Raw genomic sequence first — 17,361 nt, forward strand, 5'->3', positions numbered from 1 at the left:
TTTTTTTTTTTTTTTTTTTTTTTTTTGGTACCGGCAATCGAACTCGGGTCCTTGCGCTTGCGAGGCAGGCCACCGAACCGCTGAGCTAAATTCCCGGCCCCGGGAACTGATTTCTTTACCTTTATATTTTGTTTGGATTCTTTTGACCATTCTTATAATGGTTATCCTTTATATATTTAGGTACTTTGCTATTGTACACTATTGATTTGGTAAAGTATATTTTCACCATTCTGGACCTTTTATCCAGAATATTACAGTTTTTTAGGAGATTTCTTCTTGTATCTTCATGTAAAGGTGTCCTATACACTAATATCTAGAAATACATAGACAGATATTATATGCATCACATACTCTATGTGAATAATCTAATAAATGAATCCCATTTACATGATCTATTCATTTCAACAATTTTCTTATCAAACTTATTTACTCATCCTCCTACTAGAATATAATTAAAATTTATGTCTAAAATTACCTTTTCCCCTCTACACTGGGGATAAAACCAAGGGATTTGCATATGTTAGTCAAGGGCTATACCTTTGAGCTGAAATTTCTTTTTGATGACACTATTACTTGAACAATCTCATGAAATATTATGATCTTGATATTATCAAATAATTTTTATGTCGATTGTTTTTTATTTGACAAATGTGAGAAGTTCCAGCTGCTAAGGTTATGAATATGGTGTTTAACAATATAGGATATTTTCTAAACATCCTGAATTATGCATTGTGAAATAAAGATGTAGTTTGTGTATGTTTAATAATATAATATATCCAAAAGCCGGGCGTGTTGGCATACTCCTGTAATCTCAACACTCGGGAGGGTAAGGCAGGAGGATTGTTGTGAGTTCGAGACCAGCCTGGGCTACATAGTGAGTTCAGGTCAGTCTCAACTACATAGTGAGACCCTGTCTCAAAAAACAAAACAAACAAACAAACAAAAAAATCCAAAGAATCCATATCATGCCTAAGGACATTAAATTTACTTTACAAGAAAGAATAACAACTCAATATTCAGTATGATATTTAGGGAACTGTCCTTGAATAAACCTTGTCCATGAAGTTCTTGTTCTTCCCTGTAACAATTTAAATACATATACAGGCCTGAGTATATTTATATGCTATATATACATTTACATCATTGTGACCAAAGAATCCATATCATGCCTAAGGACATTAAATTTACTTTACAAGAAAGAATAACAACTCAATATTCAGTATGATATTTAGGGAACTGTCCTTATATAAACCTTGTCCATGAAGTTCTTGTTCTTCCCTGTAACAATTTAAATACATATACAGGCCTGAGTATATTTATATGCTATATATACATTTACATCATTGTGATCTTTATATATTTTATATGTTTATATATATATATATATGATTTACAAAGGCACATCATTATTGTTTTTAATATAGTCACGGTAATATTGTAAGGATCTCCCTAATCATACATGGATATATAGACAAACATGGCCTCATTTTAACTTAAATTGTTATAATTGAAATGCACTATCAGCATTAATATTAATACTCATATTTTAATAATGAGTGGATTTTTATTAAAAAAATAAAGCTGGAACATTTTGATTAAATGAATTAAGCTATGAAATATCTCTGATTTTAAATTAATATGTTTTATGGTGACACTATAATGATCACTTATTGCTAAAATATTTCCTACATAAGAGAATTTTAAATATAATTATCAACTGTTTTAGGCTAAGATGACTCAACTGCCAGAGGCAGAAAAGGAAAAGATTGCTGAGCAAGTTGCTGATTTCAAGAAAGTAAAGAGTAAGTTGGATGCCGAGATTGAGATATGGGATGATACAAGCAACGATATCATTGTTCTCGCCAAGAAGATGTGTATGATTATGATGGAGATGACAGACTTCACGAGGTAATTATGTGCAAAACGTGTAATGTTAACATTGGTTAGAAGCGTTTGTCACATTACTGAAATCTCAAGCTTTTCTGAATGGCAAGGGCCAAAATCGACTGGTAGGGGAAAAATAAATAATATCCAGTTAGATAGTGAGAGGTATATAATTCCAAAGTGATTTGTTACATACAGAAATACTACAGAGTTTCTCATAAATTACCAAGGAATTTCAATACTGCTTTTTAAAAGAATTAATTAATTAATTAATTTGGTACCAGGGATCGAACTCAGGTCCTTGACCTTGCAAGGCAGGCGGCCGAACCACTGAGCTAAATCCCCGGCCCCACAGCACCACTTTAAATGCTCCCACCTTCCTTTCATCAGTAATCTTCCCAATGTATCAATATTAGCATGATACATTTACCAGAAGAAGAAGAAGAGGAGGAGGAGTAAGAGGAAAAAGAAGGAGGAGCTAAGTTATGACTGTCATTGACAAGGTCCAAATGGTTGATTTCTATAGCCACATAATTTTAGTTACAGTGATTTATAGCCTTTTCAAAGGTAAGTGGTGTCATGTGCTCCAGAGACAGCTCCTAGATATATGTAAAAGTACAATGACTGAATGATAGTCATGAAGTAATCATACATTGTGTGCAAATCCCAGAAGAAATATGCTTGTTTTATCTTTAAAATGTCATTTCAGAGAGTTAATCAAATAGCAGTGAAATGCATAATGCTTGCCTACCGGTTACTAACAGGTACAGTACAATACTACAATTTAGTCTTGATATTGTTAAAAAGCCAAAGGGAAAAAAAAATAACTTGAAGCAGACATATTGCCTTTGGGAAACCACTTATATTGACACATATGTATTAAATTCAAAAATAATTTTCAGATGAAGTAATGAGATAAATTTACTTTTAACGTCATAATTGAGAAAATGTACATAAGTTTTTCATTGATCTTAAGATTCAGAAAAACTTTCTAAGCACTACACACAAAGAAAGAGCTCATAAAGAATCATTAAATTGAACTTTAAAAACGAGTGTTATAGAACAATAGAATGACCTACACAATATCAAAATACAAACAGAAAACTTGCTAAATGATTATAATAAAGAATAATAAAATATGTGATGTTATTTATATAATGTATATTCATTATTTAATTTATATGTATTCATTATACATTTATGTAATGAATAGACTGTTAAAAATTAAAATCCTAGGATATAAATAATAAAATGTATAAGTACATAATTCACTATTTTATCCGTGAAAAATATGAATAATTAAGTACTTGAAAATATTTAACCTAAGAATATTAAAACTATAACTTTCAAATTTATAGAAGTGGCCTAAATTATTAAAATAGGTAAGGTACTTATCATGATAATTAAAGCATCAACTAGCTTGAGCCTTCATTTTGTAACATGTATAAACTAAAACTCTTTATAAACTAGATGTTCATCTGTTTCCGTGTCTGTATTTCACTTCAGGGAATATATTATCCAAAGAAAGTATCTGAAGCAAACTTTTATACAATTTTAAAATTATTTAAAATGGAATAATTGAGTTATTTGTACATGAGTTCAAAATTATTCAAAATAGTAGAATAATTGGAATGCAAAACTAATCATATGCTGCAATTTTAAAAATAGCATTTCATGAAACCTAGAATATTTAACGAAAGGGAACAAGTAGTCCGACCTAAATTTTACAGTATAATATATATGTCTACATTCTTCTTCATGTTTCTCCTTTGTTTGTTTTATATCAAAGTTACTCTTTCTGACAGAACTCAGTATTATTCTTTAGAAAAATATCCATCCTATATTGATATTATAGATCAGGGAATATTTTACTGCAGGTTTCATCAGGAAGTAAGAAAATTAAATTTATAATATATTATTCATAAAATTTTATAAAGACTGTCCTTTAGATGTCGGTTCCTACTTTTTATCACTGCATGTCCATATTACATCATGATGGGGTTGATTTGGGGAAGCCGGTATATGGTTTAAATATATTTTAATCAGTGTCGATTCCATTAACCCTCTCTTCCTTTCCTCCCCACTTCCTGCTTATTGTCTTTTCTGTCATCAGAAATTAACCTCCCCATTTCCTGTCTTCTGTCCTTTACACTTTTACTTATTAGCTTTTGACTTTTTTAGGATTCTCATGTAAGAGAAAGTAAGCAATATTTAACCTGTTGAATTTGGCTAATTTCATTTAGCATGATAATTTCTAGTTCTACCCATTTTTCTGATTTAATTCTTTTGTATGACTGAGTAATACTCTTCTGTATGTATTCCACATTTTCTTTATCTATTCAACTGTTGACTGGCATCTGGGTTGTTTCTGTATTATAGGTATTGTGAATTATGCTTCTGTAAACATGGATATGCACGTATCATTAGAGTATGCATTTCTTTAGTCTTTCAAAAATATGCCCAAGAATGGTATAGCTGGGTCAAATAATATTCATATATTTATCTTTACAGGAAACTCCATATAGCAGTTGTACTAGTTTACATTCCTACCACAACATAGGAGGGTTCCTTTTCCCCCTGCTTTCTTTCCATTTTCTATTTTCTCTCACTTAGGTTCTTGTCATCTTTTCCAGCTGTAAGTTATAACTTTTAAAAGGCCTTTCATTTCGTTACATGCATAGAATAATTTACTTGATTTATGCCTCTGTTTCTGTAGACAAAGATTCTGAGCAACCTCATGGTCTCTTTCTGTCTCTCTGTAACCCTATTTTCTCTCATATAGAAATATAGACACATAGACATATATAACATAGATAGATGCTCATGTCTGTATGAAAAAACAAAACTATAATACAGTGGGGTTAAATAAAGAATTTGATTTAAAAGTTTACAGATAATTTGATTGTAATTTTAATCTATAATTTGCTGATCTAATATATATATTAATTTTTTTAAACTTATAATTTAGTTTTAAGTTGGCCCCATGATACTGACAGATGAGTTAATTAATATCATTGCACTGAAACTTTGCCAACATTAAGAACATAATGAAACACAAGAAAAAACTTTGTATAATGTCAGATTTAAATTATTCTTTCTGAGATGAACAAAATAATATACATTTAAATTTCCCTTATATATTCACCAAATTTCAACAGAGCTGTTTGCTGAATCTTTATCATTGTCATAAATTTATGAGTCTAAAAGAGTGAAGGACAGAGGTAATTGAAATACTCCATAAAGAAATATATGTTAAAGCGGGGCATGGTGGTGCACACCTGTAATCCCAGCACTCAGGAGGCTGAGGCAGGAGGATCACTATGAATTTGAGGCTAGCCTGGGCTGGAACATAGTTCCAGGTCAGTCTCTACATAGTGAGACTCCATCTCAAAACAAACAAACAAACAACAACAACAACAAAAGAAATACATGTTAAAAAGCAAAATGTAATCCATAGAGGAAAATTGGACCAAGAATGAACACGTGGTACTAACTGCTAAGATACTGAATACAAATCTGAGAATAACAATTTACAGCACAGTTGAAAAGAAAGATCTTAAAATTGAATGGAATTATAATTGAAAACTCTACATATATCCTCATTTTTAAGGCTAGACTATGTATTGGATATATGATATTAGAGATATTCCAGAAATTGGGAAGTACTAAAGATCCCAGTAGAAGGAAAGAAAGGCATAATATATGTTAACCTTTCTCTTTTTCAACACCAGAACTAAAAAATCCTGAATCACTATGGAATATGTACTTCATAATATTCATGGATGAGAGAGAGAGATAGTGCACTTGACTAGAAATACTTTCTGGGAACTGAAAGACTCAGACTTATTGTATGGAAAGCTATTATAAGAAAATATGGAAAAATGAGAATCAAAAACTTTTATTTAACAAAAGCCCTTCCTCTAAAAATCAAATTCAAAACAATGAAACATTAAATTGTTACACAGCACTTCATAAAAAATTAAATTAAAAAACTAAATGTTTGGAATTATGTAGATATATGTTATTCAAATGTAGTCTCAGAAAATTTTTAAATTGACAGAAATGAATCAAGAGAAAATGAGGTGAGAATATGATTTGAGGAATGATCATTTTAAATTGAACAATCAAGAATCTCAAAAATAAAAAACAATTTATGAAATGTACAGAAGGAAAGAGATTCAAATAAAAATTTCATAAAGGACATAAACAAAAGCAATGAACTATGAAAATGAATATATTATAGAAAATGACTGTGAGACAAAGGGAGATAAAGGTCATTAGAAGAAAGGTTGAAATGGTAGAGAAGCAAAGAAGATCTAACATATATGTATTTTGAACTTTGAAGACTAAAACCAAGACAACCAGTGTATAAATATTTGAAGAAATTTTCTACCTGAAAGAAAACCTAAATTTGAATATTGAACATTTATCCAGGAAATGTATTGCAAAGCAATCAGTACTGACCACACACATACAGTTTCTTTATATAATATCTTATTATATATTTTATAACATAGCCATGCATGTAACTATAAGAATGAGGGTGTAGCTCAGTGGAAAGCCCTTAATCTGAACCACTTTTCTTTGAAACCTAACACATTTATTAGAAAGAGTGAATATATTTTCTCCTTACGTGTTCTCAGAGGACTAGTTGTTTACCTAAAGTCATAGGCTGGAAGGAAATTTGCAGCAGAAGTAAAACTACCAGAAAGGATATATTGTCATAGCTTAGGATCCCCATAGCATAAGGTCCCGGTTAGGAAAGAAGAAGAATGACACTGGGAAGTAGAACAAGAGTGGAAAAATAAGAGCTTGTCACGAGAGAGAGGAGTTGCAGGCACCTCTGCAGGTTTTCCTGCTCTGCCTGCTTTACTCAAGTATTGTTCACACAGTTCATATCAACTTGGAAAGGATCCTACTGAATCAGTGACTCTGAGGGTGCTGTAAACTGTAGATAGAGTGTTAGAAGAGTGTTCACAACTCCAAAGAGCAGTAACTCATTGAAGAAGTACATACACTTCATGTTTTGTCCGAGATAAGCACTCTAAAATTCTCACAATCTATAGGTGTCACTGCCAGAGGCATCCACAAAACAAGGATATTTTGTGTTCAAATTTCAGGACAGGTAAGGTAACACAGTTGAATTTTAGAGTCTGATAATCTCTTACACTTAAATTGAACCTCGAGTCAGATAAATTTCAGTTCATACACACTGTAATTATTTTACTATCTGTTTAAAACAGGTGGAAACTCTTTACTTTTTTTACTCCCAATTCTACTTTGAGGGTTTTTTTTCTTCCTCACACACTATAATGTTTAATAAGTTAAATCTAGCACTAGTCTTATTCCCATCCATGCAATAGTTCTTGCATTGCAAGTACTATGGCTGGTGAATATGGGAACCATATCTGGCAGGACATTATTTATCAACCTGTAGTCACCACGTGGAATCTCTGCTGTCCTTCATAAAAATACTCAGCTAACTTTATAGTTAAAAATATTAGAAGGAAAAATAAAATATTCTTTATTCCTTCTAAAGTGCCACTAGTAATTTTTTTTCACATATGACTTTATTAATAAGGGGCATAGTTATAGCCAAAATTTAATAAATGCTATATATATATATATTTTTTTATATATCCCATGGTAAATACATGTTTCTCAATTTCATCTAAAGGATTTTCTGATTACTATATTTTCCATTTTACTTTTGGAAATTAGATGAGAGATAAATGGGTCATGAACACATAAGTGAAATTAGTTTTTAATTGGGATTGATCCTTATTAAAATTTTGGCAAATATTACAGGTAATTAAGTAATTATGCAATGTACTATATGTTTCCATCTGTGTATATGTTAGAATTTTGGAGGAGAAAGAATATCAATGAAAAATATCATAAATAGAGAGATATGTAAGAATAAGTGAGCTTTATATTATTATTTTTTCCTCATTGAGTTTATTGGTACATTTTAGGTATTCAGTACAGTTACATTCATCATTGGGATCTTGTACCTTTACATGACAGGTCTTGGTTCTCATTTTTTCCCCTTGTGCCTGCAGCGAGCTTTATATTAGACTGAATGAAATGTGTGGGTTGAATTTTGAAGGGAAATGATATAAGTGAGAAAATCCACAAGACTGAGGGCCAGGAAATGGGAATGAGCCAGAGCTATTTGTAGGCTCTAAGCAAACTATATAAATAAGTGGATAAATTAAGATGGGTGTGAAGAAAGTGATAGATTGAAAACACCTTTAAACACAGAAAAGAGTTTTTATGTTAATGAAGATAAAGGGTCTTGGTCAAGTATTTTGATTAAGGAGGCACAACTGAAAGATCCAGGAATAATATGTTGGGAAAAGTACAGGTGCTTTTGGATGCCATTGCTAGAAATGACTCAACTCAATGAGGTCTGTTCACAATTGGAAACACATCATTTTACATGCTTTGGAAAGTCTTGTATAGACTAAAAAAAAAAAAAAAAACAACTAATAAATTATTTGGAAGTAATGTACATGGAGTGGGAAAATTCACCTTTATAATATAGAGTATGGCATTTCTAGGCCTTGGCAGATGCCCCTTGTCATGAAGACCATTTGGCCTTTCTTTCCCAGTGATAGTGAACCTTTTAGAGATGAGTGACCAAACTGTAACCCAAACCCCACTTACTTATCGCAAAGTGCCAACACTGCATTAAACCTGAATACTGAGGTTTTATTTTTAGAAATACCTCATACTCTAATATGTTTCTTTTTAAAAGAAAAACAAATAAGATGCATGCAATAGGTTTACCACCACAGGCTTAAACTAAAGATGTGGAGATTTCATTTTGTCATTTGGGTACATTTACACATATCACTGGGAATTTCTGTTACTACCCCTCCGGGAAATCCATTCCAGTATAGAAGTGAGGCTTTTTGGGTTTAAGTACGATTTCTCTTTGGTGAAGGACCACCCACATAGTCTGTATAAGACTGGCATTATCAACACTGAGTCTATGATATCTCCTATATGCCTTCTGTTCAGGCTCGGGCTCTTTCTAGAGCCAGACTTTAGAATGTGAAAGTGGTAGAGGAAGAAAAATCTTTCTCTTTAGCACCAAATATCTGCCCATGAAAGCACCTTCCAAATTACTCCTTGGAGAGGAAGGGTGGGCCACAAAAGGGTGGAAGCTGGGGTGTAGGGGGTCAGTATATTTAGCCTTAAGTCTTTCTACATTTTTTCAATCCTCCAGTTCTCAGTCAAAATTACCCTCTCCCCGAAATAAATCTAACGACACCAGATGCAAAGAATTGATTTTCCCCACTTCAGAGAATGATCTGCAGATTTTTTCTGGGCGAAGCGACAGAGATTCGGCGGTGTGAAATAGGGGAAGAAATCAATCTACTGATTTCAGTCGTTCTCTTCAGTCTCAGTGCCACGCATATATGGATCTTTCTTCATAAATCAACTTGATTCTTAGCTTTCCCCGCAGCTGATTTGGACGGTGACTTTCTCAGATTGGCAATGTCATTTACCACTGTTAACTGCTCTTAGGTTTCCTACTATTTCTTGCTTTTCTCTCTTTCCCAATTTTGTTCTCTCCTTCCTAGGAGGTTTAAGCTTTTTTAAAAAAACCTGTAGTTTACACAAAACCTACATAAGGAGCAAAATTAAACGCATGTGTTAATCAGTCATCTTAACCAGGAAGCCAGTTAGAATTTATTAGGGCCATAAATATTTTCTGCTTATGATAAAAATAATTTCTCATAAATTATTTTTCTCTTCCTCTTACCTTTAGGTAAATTCTACCTAAACAACATTTGGACTATGGAAAGTTCCAACGTTTTAGACTTACATAACAGTTGAGATATTTCATTCTTTTTGCCTATCTGAATAGGAGACTAGGTCTAGACAAACTTTCCAGATACATATCTTTTGGTCACATAGACTGCAGTTTTAAAAGTTTTAGAAAAATTATGAGAGAAAAGGCAAAAAATGATAAACTGTCCTTCATGTTTTTGTAAACATGATTTTTAAGAATATACCATTTGTAATGTTAGTTATTGAATCTATAAAATTTATAATTCACAAAGAATAGTAATGCTCTAAGCATTAATATTTTTTAAACTATGATTTCTGAATCATAGCAGGAAGTGTCCCTATTTTCATGAGATTTTATACTTTAAGATGCAACGTGACATCCGTTTGTGCTTGAAAAAATGTTTTCTTTGATGGAATTATCAGATTTTCTAGTATTTTCATTGTCTCGTAAAATGAGATTCTACTGAATATTACACACTGTCCTTGGTATTAAGGATATACCACTACTCAAAGAGCATTTTGAACCAGAGCAGTGTATGATAGAGTAGGAGAGCTGAGAAGATGATGAGTTGCAAGGGAGACAGAGGTGACAGTGACAGCAGTGATGACAGGTATCCACAGCATGTCTTAGAATCTTGTTCCACTATCCAGCTAAGCTATCTGTACATGAACCTGAAATGCGGAGGATATGTGGATCAAAAGAGTTTGCTGTGAAGCAATGAACTCCCAGTTTTCTTTATATCCAAGAAAACCTAAGATTTGATAAAGCAGTGGAGCAAATGCTTAAAAATCCGTTAAACTGAAAGGAAAAGAAGAGTGCTCATGCATCCATTGCAGAAAAAATAAATCAATGAAAAGCTGGATTGAGGAGTTCCAGAGGAATGATCGATGGAGAACAGAATTGAGAGATGGGTTTCATTTGTTCCTCACCCTCTACGTACCTCCTGTTAAACAGCCTTGTGTTTTCAAGACATTTCTTCCCTACTTTCCTATCCCAAGGTACAAACCCGAGGGACAGATTAGAAATTTAACGGCAAGAGGGATGGAAATTCACCTTGTCTGTACTCGGCTAGGGTTTAGGGATTACATTTTTCTGGTAGCATAGCGGAATGAGTAAAATCTATATTACCATATCTCACATCCTTTTGTTTGTTGAATAAAGACCTCTTTGCACAAGGCCCATTTTGCTTTCCAAGATGAAATATTTATATTCTAATATAATGTGCTAATACTATAGCAATTTAAACTTTATATCCTACACAGCAAAGGGAGTAACAAAAATTGGTAAGTTTTATGTTTTTTCTTTTAAAAACAGTGAAGGTCTTATGATTTAAAATATTATAAGGGCAGAAAAATCAAATTTTTGCTTTACTTGGCAAGACTACTGAATTCCCTTTGATGTACATATGATAAATACAAACAAAAGTCTAGTAAATAATTGAAAATATAAAATATTTAAAATGTAAATAATTTAAAATTTTGGAAAACATTTCACTTCAGTGTTTGAAAAAACATGTTTAAACTTGCAAGTTAAGGAAACATGTTATTTTAGAAATAAATACTGTTTTGATATTTATGTTACTTTTAAATAAATATTACATCTGGAAGACAGCATTATTTTTGGTGGGCTGACATTTCTTTTTGTGAGATGGTGTGTTACAGTTATAATAAGCTATTATGTTTGCCTTTGTCATTAATATTCTCCCTGTAAAGAGTGAATTTATTTTACTTTTTGGAGTCTTGAATCCCTGGAAATATTATTTAGTAATATGAAAGAGAAATGCTTTAATACAAAAAAATGTGATTCTAACCGCTATTTATGTTTACATAATAAAAATATACATTTATTCTAGCAAGATAAAAAATAGGCCAAAAATCAAATTAAACAACATGTTAGTAATTATCCATTAAAATTAAGTAGGAGAGCACAGATAGTCCTATCTGAAATTTTCCATTATCTATTCATAGTGAATTTATAGGACAATGTGGTGAAATGATTTGTCAGTTTCCAAGTGGCAGAACAATTCTGTTTTGTACAGATTTGCAGAAATTTCAAGTGGACAGTTTTAAATTACACATTGTCTTAGATTGAAGGTAATTAAACTATTATAAATGTAGAAAAAGTAACGACTACCTGAAAGAGAAGTCCAGACTGCTCACATCATAATAAAATGAGTCAGCCAGGATCCCTTCCTTTTGGCTTTTTCTATTAATTTCTTTTGTATTTGGTTGACAAATTATATTTGTATGTGTGGGGTACAATATGGTGTTTTGCTTCATGTACACCTTAGGGAACAATCAATTCTGGATAATTGGGATTTCTATTACCTTAAACTTTTATCATTTTTGTAATGGTAAATATATTTAATTGCTAGCTTTTGTCAGAGAGTCAAAGGCAGGCAGGAGAAAGGGAAAATTTACCAAAAAAAAAAATCCACAAAAAAAGTTATTTTCCTATGGGAGATTATTGACATATGAAAGCTAACTGGAAAGATGGGCCGTCTAGAAGCTGGAGTAACCAGAAGTAGCACATCATATGGGATTGATTTGTGGAAACTGACTGTCTCTGTTGTTTACTTGGAAATTGAGATCAATGCAGGTACTTTCACAGCCTTTGACTAATTTCTGTTCATACTTGATCAGTTGTTAAAGAGTGTATGATTTAGCTTCTTGGACTAGTTACTTCACAAAGTTGTATTAAAATTCTGTTGTCGATAATCTATCCATTGTCCATCTATATGTTAAATCCCTAAGAAATGTATCAGATACATTTATTTAGGATGGTTTTATATAGAGAGAGATATCTTTGAGACAATGTTGAATTGATTTTATATTTTTAAAATTATGATTTAGAAGTTACTTGTTTAAAAAAAGAAAAGAGAAACATTGAGAGACATTCCAGTGGATAGGACTTTGTGAACATAACTAATTTTATCAGCCTTATTCTTACTGTGGTTCAAGAACCTCTACTTAGTGTACTTCGGATTTGATTACTCTTCTATAGTATTTTTATGAATATATTCTGTACATGGGCTATGTTTTTCACATCTGAAATCTTGAAATCCCACTCCTGTGTCTCTTTTGCAAAGTTTTAAAATCTTTAGTCTCAATCTCATCATGTGGTCGTATGAGATCTTTCCAATCTCCCGCCTCAGTTTTATTTATCCCTTTCATTTTTATTTTTGTATTCAACTAGACTATTTGACCCATATTTAGCCAGCTTCCCATGAAAATCTTCATCTCCAGTCCACATGCCCATATGATATGGAAAAAACCTCAACCTTGTCTTAATCCAGGACTTGCATTCTTCTGTTTCTCTTTGACTTCATATTATGGGTTGCATTGATTTTTCACTAATGACCAGGTATGTGTTTGTACCGGAGATACTGTGAACAGAGGAAGTTTCAGAGTGACTGTATAGTGTTATTGCTACTCTGGTATATAGTTGCCAACCTGCATGTAACTGCTTCAGCCATGTTAACTGGAACAAGCAAGCATATACATGTGCTTGGTTGCTTCATCCTCTTTTTTGTACACCTTCTCCTGCTTTCTGTATTCCACTTTGATTATAGACTCTTGTTTCCACTTGCCACATCCTTCACTTGAAGTAAGTACTTTCAAAGGCAGTCTTTTAGATTTACAATTTGATCTCAGTGTCCATACTTTAGCCATTGCAGAATCTTTGGCTGGTTCCTTTCTTCTTGGTCTTGCCAATACAATCGCTAGTAAATTGGCTACAATTACATAAATACTAGTTTTCATTATCATTTTAATGACCGTGGCACTTAAATGTGAGAATGATGCCTTGTTTATATAATGGAAAAGTGGTTGTTTGGTGATTTCATATTCTCCATAGGTGCTCACTCTATGCTTTCAAATTATATTTACTTTGTTAGATATAATCCTTACTATAAATATAGAATTGATAGCTCAGATGCTAATTTATATAATTTTCACTTGCTCAAAATATTTTTGACTATAACAACAAAAAAGAGCCAAAACTTCAGAAAGGTTGTAAACTTTTGAGAAAATTTCTATACGTAATTAAAAAATAATATTTCATTAAAATACATTTAAATAAAAGAAAAGACAATCTTAATTTCATTATTCTAAGGGCCTAAATATTCAGAGATTTTAATTAGATATTTTTGGCAATTAAAGGGTATAGAGGCACAATCCTAACTCTGGGTTTTATTTAGGAAAGCAACCTGAAACCTGTAAATTTTATTGTCCTTAGAATATGTTTCCCTATGTGCCACATGGGAAAGCTTAAATTTCAGAAAGTAGTTCAGTTGCATCTCTTACCTGGTAGAATACAACCTCTGCAGGAAAAAATAAAAATAAAAATGAAAGCAAATTGTTTGTATTAATGAACATACTAAATACATTATTTTTCCCTCTGAACATGGAAAATGCTATTAAATTGTCATTTGTCCTTATAAATACGGAATTTGTTCTAAATTATCTTCTGAATAATTTAGTTTTTAAACCTCCTAGACGTTCTTTTAAAGTTCATCAATATATTGTGAAGTGGAAAATCAGCTGAATTACTTCATGTAAGACATTTCAAGTAATTTTAGCCTTCCAACGTAAACAGATAATAAAACTACCTGGAGAAGTGTCTGCCAAGTAAATAGTTTAAAGTATAATCATAGTTCAGTGAAATGAAGGCTAGAATGATGGAAAGAGAGGCTAAACAAACATTGAATTACTTGTTTATGTCTCAATTCATTTGTGCATGCATTTAAAGATATTTAGTACTTAGTATCCACTGGATTCTGTTTTTCATGTACAGAGCAAAATCTCAATTTGAGTTCAATTTGCCTTGGAGATGAATGATTATTTTTTAAAGAGTAACTACTTGAAGAACCTGTAGCAACTTCCCACTTGGGAAAGTAGAAAAAGGATGCCTTAGAGAAGGAACATGGGATACAAACAAGGTTGGATAGAAGAGAATCCATAAATATTATGATTTGTTTTGAGAGCATACTATGAAGGGCTTGAAATTGAATTTTGTATCATGAAAACATGAGGCTAGCAAAAGGTTTATGATGATTATAATGTGCATGGAAAATGAGAGAACATATTGGTGCTATTATGCAAAAGAATGGGAATTTTTAAATGATGATTTTGAGACTAAGTGGTGCAAGTTACATAAATTTTCAGTTTCAGATCAAACATGCAAGTGAAAATGTCTGATTATTAGAAACCAGACTTCAAGATAATTCTGAGTATAAAGTCAAATTTGGGAATTATTCTTAGAGTGACAATCATTAAAACTCTGAGAGGTAATGAACTTCTGAAGGTACACTGCGTAAAAAGAGAAGCAGATAAATTTGTAGTCTCAATACTGAAATCTACAGTTTTAAGATGTAACATTAAAAGCTCTTTTAGCCAACTTTTTCCATAAATCATTGAAATAATCATGTACATTATGTACTTTTCTTTGACAACACTGATAAAAGATAAAACACTGTCACTGTATGTCCAGCAATGGAAATATTTTATAGGTGTTCTATAGAATCCCTTATAAAAATTGAAATTTAAATTTGTTTTTTCTTTTCTCACTGAGTTTATTGGTACATTTTAGGCATACAGTACAGTTACATTCATCATTGGGATCTTGTACTTTTACATGACAGGTCTTGGTTCTCATTTTTCCCCATATCCTTGCCCTTCCTTCACCCCCTCCTCCCTTCCCTATTTACAAAAACTTTATTTCCATCTTTTCATATTTTTTTTATTTTCCCTTATTTCCTTTCCCCTACCCTTCCCACTTCCCCTAAAGAATTTAAATTTGAATCGTACCACAATGCTTTCATCTGACATGGGGTAGAAATACACAGTAGCAGTAGCAGCAATATTTGGATTCGTGAATATTTATTTATTTTATTTTTAAGTAGAAGCTATTGCACCTTTTAGTATGCAATATAAGCTTCTGTAAAATTGGCATTTAAAGATTCCAAAATAAATGAATTAATGTATTTCTACAGAGTATATTTTGATGATTCAATGATTAATAATATATTTCTTTAGTAATTTTCACCTTATGGTCTGCCTTTAGAGCAGTTTAAGAGTTTGAGATGATGTACCAAAAAGTTTTCAGTGTTCTGAACATAAAAGAAACCACAGAAATCTGAGGTTTGGGTACATAAAACCTAGCACTATGAATGAGTATACATTGAAAGTGACTTTCTTTTCTGCAATGTATATTTTTGGGTGACATGTAAAAGATCAGATGGCTGAAGGTGCCTGGGATTGTTTCTGCCTCATCAATTCTTTCCACTGACCAACGTATCTCTTTTTGTGCCAGTATCACACTGTTTGGATCACCGTACTTTATAATATAATTTATGATGCTTCCTGCTTTGCTCTTGTTGCTCAGGATTGTTTAGGCTAAAGATAGTCTCTCTGATAATAGTTCTGAGAAAAACATTTATCCACATGCAGAAGAATGAATCTGGACCCATATCTTTCACCCTGTCCTAAAATCAAATCAAAATGGATCAAAGAACTAGATATTAAAAAAGAAACACAATCTTCTGAAAGATAAAATAAATAAAGCTCTTTGAGACACAAGCATAGGAAAGGTCTTTCTTAACAGAAATCCAATTGCAGAAGAAATAACATGGAGTCAACAGATGGGATTATGTCAAATTAAAAAGCCTCTTCACAGCAAAGGAAACAAACAGAATGAGGAGACAACCTACAGAAGGGAAAAGAATTTTTGCCAGCTGCTACTCAGACAGAGAACTAATATCTAGAATATATTTTTAAAAACCCTCAAAAACATATCCTCTAACATGAAAGAGCCAATAAAAAATTGGGCAATTGAACTGAATAAAAACTTCTCCAAAGGAGAATTACAAATGACAATTTGCAGCATCCCTGGCCATTAGAGAAATGCTAATCAGAGCAACACTGAGACTCCACCTTTCTCCAAAAAGGATGGCTATCATTCATATATATATATATATATGACCCAGTTATAACTCTTTGAGGTATTTTCCTAAAACATTAAAGATGCCATATGGCAGTGATATACTCATGTTTATAGCAGTACTTCTCATAATACCTAAATCACAAAAATGGCCCATATAGTTATCAACAGATGAATGAATAAAGAAAATACATTATATACATGTGTAGACAAAAACACATATATGAGCAATATAATGGAGTACCACTCAGCTATGAAGAAAAATAAATTTGAGTCCTTTGTAGAAAAATGAGTGTACTTTGAGTTCATAATACTAAATGAAATAAATCAGAGGTTAAATAGCACATGGTATCTTTTATATGAGGAAATCAAAATATACATTATTTAAAGAGAAAAATAAAAGATAGATTACAGGAAACAAGGAGGTAGACTCTGTGGAGATAGAAAGGGCTTCTGAGAAATAGGTGGAGGTAGAAGGGAGGGGAACAGACGGGGAACTGCAGAGAATTACTGTGATAGGCATATGTACCAATTCCCCAAGATAAAGCAACTGTCATTTTTTCCCCCAATGTGGAATAGTTTGATTTTTAAGTTGTTTCTTTGAGTTCAAAATATAAAACAAGCTCTCTAAACTCTGCTCTAGTTAGCATGCTACCATCCTAACCATCTCAGTGTATGTGATTTATTGTACCCCCCCATACTCACAGATTATATTATTAAGGTTTCCTATATAT

The 17,361-nt window shown here is 32.1% G+C and overlaps 1 protein-coding gene across 4 annotated transcripts in view; it reads left to right on the forward strand.

Annotated features, from left to right (window-relative positions):
• The window catches only part of Ctnna3 (catenin alpha 3), a 1,561,788-nt gene that overhangs the window by 1,415,250 nt on the left and 129,177 nt on the right, over nucleotides 1–17,361 (forward strand). For all 4 annotated transcript variants that reach the window (XM_010605540.3, XM_033766563.1, XM_033766562.1 and 1 more), the window contains one exon: nucleotides 1,727–1,908. In XM_010605540.3, coding sequence (XP_010603842.1) covers nucleotides 1,727–1,908 — 182 coding nt within the window. The remainder of the gene's footprint in view (nucleotides 1–1,726; nucleotides 1,909–17,361) is intronic.

This window comes from Fukomys damarensis, unplaced genomic scaffold (assembly GCF_012274545.1).
Source record: "Fukomys damarensis isolate Sample0158 unplaced genomic scaffold, DMR_v1.0_HiC HiC_scaffold_20, whole genome shotgun sequence".
Classification (NCBI taxonomy): Eukaryota; Metazoa; Chordata; class Mammalia; order Rodentia; family Bathyergidae; genus Fukomys; species Fukomys damarensis.